The 9,204-nt window shown below is 32.9% G+C and overlaps 1 protein-coding gene across 1 annotated transcript; it reads right to left on the bottom strand.

The window, feature by feature from the left end:
• Window positions 1-1,088: 1,088 nt before the first annotated feature.
• Window positions 1,089-3,255, bottom strand: LOC120632068 (protein UXT homolog). The gene is made up of 2 exons (XM_039901841.1): window positions 2,901-3,255; window positions 1,089-1,671 (listed from the first exon to the last, which is right to left on the bottom strand). Exons 1-2 carry the CDS (start codon window positions 3,093-3,095, stop codon window positions 1,417-1,419), a joined length of 450 nt encoding a protein of 149 aa, XP_039757775.1. The 5' UTR covers window positions 3,096-3,255; the 3' UTR covers window positions 1,089-1,416.
• Between the last annotated feature and the right edge of the window lie 5,949 nt (window positions 3,256-9,204).

The following is a 9,204-nucleotide window of genomic DNA, read 5'->3' as shown; positions in this document are numbered from 1 at the left end:
TGCATGCCTGAGAGTTCTCCACGATGTTCTCGTGGGATTGCGTAGTCCACCAATCAGCACTTGGCCGGCTTGGTGGACTACGGCCTGAACCATTCTGAGAATAGTACAATATACCTACTAGGATACATAAAATAAATAATTCATTTAAAGGAAATTGTATACAGTTTGACAATACACTAGCAGTTGATATCTTGGAAATGTCTCTGAAAAAGTTAAAAGTTTGCGTCATACGTGAGCTTATAGAAAAGTCCTATTATACTTAGTATTAATAGTTTTAAGTGACAATGTGATAACGAAAAAAAAAATAACAACCGGCTAAGTTTGTTGTGGGCTTCTTCTTAGACCAGGGCGCGTTTGGAACCCTCGTAGCTTTAGTTTTAAGTTGACGAATTTAGTTATCGCCATCAACTCATTTTTATGGTATATTTTACATGTAATGTACGCATCAAGTGCCATATACCTATGTGCCTATTTGAATAAAGAAATATTAGACTGACTTTGGGATTTCTAATTCAACATAAATATTTCATACGTGGACAATACTTTCTTTACAGCAAAACCAGAAATTGTCGCCACAGCTAAATTTGATAAAGAGACTCCATTTACGATAAATATTAATAAGTTACTCTTAAATTAGTCTCAAGTGCCTCTGAATTTTGGATAATTGAGAGGACTTGATCACAGCGAGTAGCTTTTGTAGTAAGCATTCCAGTTACCCATTGACATGAATCTATTCAAGATATGATTTAAGATTTGACTTATCAACTTATCTTATTTGTTACACGTGAGGACGATAAGCACTTATACAACATGTAAATAAAAATCGAAAAATTACTACACAGGCTTTAGAAATACATTTTTTACTGTTTCTGAGACTTATCTGTGAAGCCGAAACGCTAATAGTTTTTATGTAAACCAGTGCCATAGTTTTGACTGAAAGAAAGAAGATATATCCCGAACATCAAAGTGAACATGTGAAATCAAAGTCACTCCTGTGACTTATTTAATCTAAGAAATGTATCGGTATTAAGGCACATTCATGATTCATAGCTTAGTTAAGAATAGGTTAAAATAAAACACAATTTTGCTTGCTATGTGGACTTTAAATTGATTTTCTTACTAACTAGCCCCATTTAAAAATGTTCTTCTTATTAAAAGTCAAAAATTAGTATATATACATTTGCTTTATAATTTTATTATTAACATCATCAGACATTTCCAGATAATCTTATTAAAAGAACCCAAGTAATATAATGTACTCTTAAATAACTTCTATAATTCATCAACAAATCTACCCGCTTGTAGCTGAACAAACAATATCATTGAAGAGTTGCTGGTAGTTCCACATAGACCTCATGACAGGAATTTGGATGACCATTTATTTATACTGAATTATTAAGTAATACGTTTTGAATGTTAACTCTTTTTGCCATTCTTTTGATTTTCTAATTCACCTATGCCGATCAACATTAACTTTATATGCGCCTTAGTCTCTACAGCCTTATTGCATATTTCCTCTGATTTCTGCTCAAAAACCTTTATTCTGGCATCTAAATACTTGAATGCTTCATCAGTTGAGAACTCTAAATAGTGATTGAGGCCAATATTCATTAGTAACTTTGATGTATCAGCCACAGAGGCCTCCATGAAAAAGTTGCATCCAATGTTTACCTGTTGAGTAAAAATAAACATTATCACAAAAATACCTACTAAGTTTTAACACTGATATAAGGAAAAAAAAACTGGCTAAGCACATTTCATACTGAGGGCTCAGTACAGAAGAAAAAGTATATTACTGGAATAAACAATTAATTCCTTTTCAAATTACATCTGATATCAAATAATGTTTGGTCACTAATCTATACTATTTAAATGACAGAAGCTTGCACCAAAGGGATCCCATTAAAAAAAAATTGTGTAAAGAACCCTAAAAAGAATAACAGTTAAGTTTTTAGGGTCATTTTAAAATTATTATGGCCATTTTATAACACGGAAAATGAAGGCTTTCTAAAAAGACTTGATAAATAAGTGTGGAGTTTTATTTTAAAAAAATAAATGCAGTATTGCAATAACATACCTATTACTATTCTGTCTATGTCTGTGTGTACTATTATTTCCAAATTCTGTTGACTAGCGTACTAGCTGTCTAGTATCTTGTGACAATTGTAATAATAATACTACACTTTGGGGTAATAATGACTTGAGTCAAGATGTTCTGTTTAGTACCTGTGTCATTATGTTATATGCAATACTATGTTGATGATATTAATTAGTACTAGACTGTATAAAATAAATGTATCCAGGTAAAATACAGGTTTAATCTGATTAATACATCTGATCCTGCATTTTGCATTTCACAGTCAGGTTTTCCTAGTCTGGAAGATCTTGTAATGTTTTCAGAATCATTGCAAATAGTCTATACAAATAACAATATTGAGTGTTCATATTACAAGAGTATTCGTTGTATCTGTGGATGATGTTGATGATTTATTGTGTTCTTAGGTAGAGTACTGTCATTATTTTACAATATTGTTTATTATTGTTGCATTTCTTACAAAGTAGATTCATCACTTAAGCCAGTTATTGGTAAGCATTGGGTTTTTTTCATTAAACATTACTAGTCCTGAGTACAAATTTGCAGTGCCCTATGCTGTGAAGAAAACCATTAAACCCTGTTCTTATCACTAAGATGTTGATTTAATAATTGTTAAAGCATGCCAAACAGCACTAAAGCAGCATGGTAGGTCTATGAACCCTCTCTCCTAAGAGAGAGGAGACCTGTACCCAGCATTGTGAAGTTAATAGTTTAATGATGATGAAGACACTATAACATAGTAGTAAAGTATGTTGAAAAAAAGACACCAGACAAATAATAATCAGGGTGAGAAATAAATAACTACCTGTGTTTTGATACCGTTTGGATGAACTGATTTATCTACAATAACTTTGAGAGTATGCTTTTGTTGTATAAGGTCTGTTAGTTCGGCGTTTATCTTCTGCAACTTTAAATACAATATTCGTAAATCCTCTTTGAGGACATTTTCGATATACTGTTCATACTTTCCAATTGTTGAATCGATGTTTACTTCGGGCATTATTTATAATATTTTTTATGATAACGTCAGTATTACATCTTATTTATAACAGTGATACTTTTGTGCTGATAGCGAATTTTCCAAAAATAAAGTAATAAATAAATTAACCGCACACATAACCTCAATAACGACAATGACAATTGACAATTATTATTGACAATTTGACATTACAAGCATACAGCCGTGAGCAAAACATGGAGTGGAGAAGAAGAAAGTTGAAATTTGAATTGAACAAATTATAAAATTTTAGGTTAAACATGAACTGTATCAGAACTTATTTCCAGAAATGTTTAGTAATTGGTTAGTAAGTGCAGATTATGTATTTTTTTTCCAAAACCAAAATGTATGTGTTGTTTCCAGTAGCGACATCTGTGTGGTTATTAGTGAACTATTTTTAAAAAGTCTGCGCCGTTTAACGCCATCTACATATTAACCTGAGCACTACGTAGGTGCTCTGCTTCCTCGATCGGAACCCTACTTTACAAAGTAATACCATTGGGTGATAACAGATGGCGGTATTTAATTACAGAAAATTCATTTTGTATACCTTGCTGATGTGTGTATTTGTGTAGTTGATGTAGTTATACTTATATTTTTTTATCAATATCCATTAGTTACAGCAATGCGAATATAATTTTATAAAAATAGCAAACATTGTTACGTGAAACTAAAAACGAAGCAAGCTCCCCAATGTGTAAATAGCAAGTTATAGGTATATTTATATGATGTATTTACCTACTTGGTAAATGAAAACAAACTCCCCTACTTACTAGGTAACGTACTAAGCATTTATAACTCGATAAATTGTTTTCTTTTCATTTCATCGTGATTTAACAAGTAATTTATAGAAAAGAAAAAGATTTGTTCAGTAGGTAGTGAGGTACCTACTTACTTCTTATGGTTGGAAAGTAAATAGCAACTAGGTACTTATCTAAGCTATTGCACTGATGCGTTACTTTATTCTGTAAGCCTGGCTTTCTCTGTAACCAGTGAAATTGTTTTTCAATACTAAACCCAACCTCGTGATTAAACCTGCATGTCTGTGTTCTCCATATTAAAACTCAGAACAGGCTAGGTGTAAGCTACTTTGATTACCTATTTAGCGTTTTAGATTCAAAGATGTTTACGATTTGGATTGTTAACAAGACATTAAGTAAAGATACCTTTCCGTTACTTAATTTGTTAAAATATAACTTCAATTAAAAATATAATGATAGTGAGATGAAAATATCCAAGAAATGCTTTATTTTGGTAGGTACTTATGCCCACCAGTCATTTTTAGGTCTTCAATGAAATAAAACATTCGACAACATTCGGCAACATAAGGCCCCATAACAGTCTACTGGATTAAGTCTGGAGCGTCTCCCAACGGGAGTGTAGGTATGCCCATAACCAACACGCTGGGAAGTGGGTTTGGTGATCTCTCGTAGATGGTAGTCGCATAGAGATCGCTGCTGTCCGTTCTCGGGTATATTCCCTTGGTCGCCTTTTTGACACCCGCGGGAAGAGGTGAGCTAACATGTATTCTGATATGCCGTCACCACAAGGCAACGATACAACGATGACCACTAATGATTGAGATACTATGCCCACTGGCGTGCATAGAGGGTATGCGCAGAGTATGCAGATGATATAAAATAAAGAAAACCTCCGGTACGAGTTATAAATACTTATTTAAACGTAAGCTTATAGAAAAGTCCTATTATAGTATAAAGGACTACGTCATCGATAAAAAAGCTTGGGTGTGAATTAGTATTGCTCTTACCAGGTTGCTCTCCTAATAATTTTAAATGACATTGTTAGATGGTGATATGGTATTAATAGTTTTAAGTGACAATGTGATAACGAAAAAAAAAAAAACACCCGGCTAAGTTTGTTGTGGGCTTCTTCTTCGACCAGGACGCGTTTGGAACCCTCGTAGCTTTAGTTTTAAGTTTACGAATGTGGTTATCGCCATCATCTAACTACTGTGTAATTCTTATGTACGCATCAATAGTGCCACCTATGGGCCTACTTGAATAAAGATATCTATCCTTAAGTTTTTTATTACTCGTACTGGAGATTTTCATTTTATATCATCTGCATACCCTCTATACACGCCACTGACCTATGCCCATGGATTCCCGCTCCCTTGTCAACTTGGGATTAAAAAATGTAATCCTAAATGTTTTATTTTGTTGTCTTAGAATGTGTCCTGTTTTATTTTAGGTACTAAAAGTTAACCCCATGGCGCAATCTCGCTTAGTGGGTACCAGCGGGCTAACCTGTTGGGGACTCATATTAAACATACCTCCACTGACGTAAAAAAAAAAAAAAACGTTCCTTGTGTAAAACGTTTAACTGACGTCGTCAGTGCATACCCCTATTTGATTTCTACACGGCACGGCGTCTTACAAGAATGCTAAATCGCTTGGCACTTGTTTGAAAGAATGGTAACCATTGTTATTAAGAATTCTATGGAACAATCACAGCTGATGAAGCCTCCCAGACCAAAGAGAAAGTATAAATTCCAGTACCCCGCCGGGGATCGAACTCGGGACGTTCCATTTATAAGACCACACCGCCCACCACTGCACCAGGGTCGCATAAATGCAAACGTTGATTTTGTATATACCTATAGATTGAAGACCTTTAACAGGGTGTAGAAAAACAAATTAACATCAATCATTGAAAACGTTTATTTGACAAATAGTTTATGAATATCAGTTTCATAGAATAAAATCCTCAACCTAGGTATTTCTTCTGTAAATACAAACAAGTTGTATTAAATACTATGATTAAAACTTGTACAATATAATGGTGAATTAATTTATTAGTATGTAGGCATAATTTTTTATTGAATTTAGAAGGTACATGAAATCAAACATTGCATTCACTTTTAATTATCAAAGGCGAATTATAATAATTGGCATAGACAAATTAATTTAAAAAAAAAGGTAAGCCTCATAGCCGCATAGCTACTAAAGTTAGGATTGTTTTAAGGACAAAATAATAACCCCCCAACCAAATGGTTCTTAAACCAAACCAGTAGATTATCGATGGTCGTTTTTGAAAATGATACTAATTTAATTGGACTGAAAAATTCAGGGGAACAGTTTCATTAATATATCAGTTGCTATAATATAATCAATTATATATATTTTTTCCATTTATGTAAGTTTTTATTATTACATTGAAATGGGAAACAGAAAAAAGTGTTTGCAAATTTTCAAGTTTCTTTTATACTTGAAGTAATTGTTGAAAGATATTTTTTTTTAATATCTATGATATCGCTAAGATAAATAACATGAATAGGTCCCCCCTGACTGAAGCAAGAAAAATTTTGACTTACGTTTTAAAATGCAAAAGGTTAATTTTTTTATTGCTTTTTGTAACCAATATGCTTTTTTGTTCTTTTCAAAACTAGATCGGTAAAAAAGATTTTATTTTATTTTTGGTATTTGCCGCCTGTTATGTATTTAATGCCTTAAACTTTTTGCATTATTAAAAACTTCCATTAGGTACTTATGAATATTTCCATAAACCGACGAAGTAAGGCTGTATTTTTCCAAAACAGTTCATCTCCCAAGACAATAGGCGCGTCACCTAAACTATAAAAATAAGTACATTTTTTTTAAAAACAATTTAAATAAACCTGATATAATATATTTAATACAAAATATCGACGGTCGAAAAACCAAAGGAGGTAAGCACCGAAATTAAATTTTTATTTTATTAGATACGCCACTGATTAATTTTTTTTTTGTCTTGAACCATTTTTTTTTTGTTTAACAGAAATAGTAAGATTTTAAACTTTTTGTTCTCCTATGAAGTACCTAAGCTTGTCTTTCTTTCTCTTAGCCATTTATTGTATGAATAGATAAAAAACAAAACACCAATTTAAAAATCCACTGTATCTATTTATTGCCTCTTCATTTTATACATAACAGTAACAACTGTAACAAAAATAAATTAAAAAAAAACAAAAGTCAAAAAAATAATTAATCTTTAGATAACATTCTACCTATGCCCCTGTTTGTTGTTTCGGTGTAATTGTGCTTGTTTTCAAACAAATCCGATCAAAGAAACCTTCCTACCTGTCTTTTATTCAATAAAACCTTATTAACTTCATCATCACCAGCGCATAAAAGTCACACTGCTAGGACTCCTTTCTCATAGGAGCGGGATTCAATCCTAAGACCCTTCCTACCAGATCAATTTACTAACAATCGGAACAGACTGCAAATGCATTAATTCATCATAAAAGTGAACATGAAATAGTTGAAACGCTTTATACATTTTTTGTCCACAGTTTCACGGTCTCCGATAGTGTTGATTGGACATCAAGGTTGATAAATAATTAATGATAAAAAATATTTATCACAATTTTCCTTACTTATTAAAAAACAATAGTTATTAAAGAAAAACGGCTGTACGGGATGCATTAAAGAAATCTCTTCATAGAAAACGCGTGTCTAACTTTCGAAAACGCAATGTTCTTAGAGTTTGTTATACCATGTACATACTTACTTATAATTTTTTTTATATTTTTATTATCTTGAATAAACTTCCGTAGTATATAAACAATGGGTCATTCTTTATATACTAGGTATATTTGCAAAAATCAGTAAGTTGGAGTAGGTGAACAAATCTTTAAACTTTAGACTACCTTTAGATTCAAGGTCTAGACTTTGGTTGGCCAAATATTGAGAATCGGAAGTTTTGTAAAATGATTCTAAAGTACCTACTAAAACAGAGTTAGGATATTGGTATTGCCCTCTTCCGATCCTTAGAAAGTATATTCAGTCCATCGTTACTTACGGTTTTCTAATTTACTACAATTTGGCTTTTGACTGCAATCTCCCCTCCCAACCTTTAATTGGTAAGTTATATGCAGTCTAAGATGGTAGCGGATTTACCGACTAGGTTATATTAATCTCAGCCAGTCGGTTTTTCAGTAGGGTGGTAGCAGGCCACGGCCAAATCTCCCACCTAGTCTAAACAAAATTCAGAAATTTAAATTGCCATGAATAAAACAGGCGACTTTCTACCTATAAGGCCAATTGCCAAAGTGGTCACGAGTCCTATTGGAGCTGCATAGAGGGTCAAAAGTCTGAATCCTACCGTCCTATATAAAAGTATGCTCTGAAATGCAGACAAAAAAGACTGTGGAAAAGAAACATAAAGTTGAAAGCGGTTGCAAAACAAAATTCGTGATTGTACAAAAATAAGCGTAATAACACCAATCGTGTTAAAATTTAAAATTGTATTGTAATTAACATCAGCAAAGGTTCTTGAGCTTCTGATTCAAACGTTTTATATATTTACATTATCACCTTAAAACTATGTTCCGTTAACTAAGTATTGTGATGGACTAATGCTTAGGTATAACATACTAAAATAATCCGCTATTTCTATATCATAATATTTACATGTCTAGACAAACAATATATTTATAAGAACGAGCCAGAATTACAGTTGAAATTCAGTAGTAGTCGTTTTAAACCGTCTTTATTTGTGCAGTTCCACCAACTTAACTTGAACTGGAAACTGTATACTTTGCCCGTCTTCCATTTTGTGATGTCTTATACAAACTGTCCATTTTGGCGCCACAATTTGAAGTTAAGAGCGTTATGTGATACCAGTGGATAGAAGCAGGCGTTACTTTGCGAAAATCCATGACCAGTGTAGAAAGAAGGACTTTAAAAATGTCACTTGAGCCGATTTGGTGTTGCTCACCGATCGTTTATTGGAAAATTCTTTTTAAATTGATTATTTTTGGTTCCTGCAACCATCAAAAGCTTTGTAAGGCTTTTAAGAAATCGACTACATCATTCTAAAATGATACTCTGAATAAGGCGCTGGTTGGACTAAGACTCCGCAAACAATGATAGACACAACGACCAGGTAACCCAAACAATCTAGAAACTCGTCTTCGAGAAGACGATGTGCTGTATAGGTATGTTGTCCTAGTACTTCAATGTTAAAATAAAGTTACTATGTAATTCACAGATTCTTATGAAGCCGAATTAAAGAGCTATATACTAGAAGTATTTTTCCCTGATCCAAATGAAATAAGGAGAAACCGTGAAGCGGCTGGAGTTAGTTAGTTCAATGAGTTAAGCAACTG

This window comes from Pararge aegeria, chromosome 19 (genome assembly GCF_905163445.1).
Source record: "Pararge aegeria chromosome 19, ilParAegt1.1, whole genome shotgun sequence".
NCBI lineage: Eukaryota > Metazoa > Arthropoda > Insecta > Lepidoptera > Nymphalidae > Pararge > Pararge aegeria.
The sequence above is the reverse complement of the archived record's forward strand: the minus strand, read 5'-3'. Positions and strand labels throughout refer to the sequence as shown.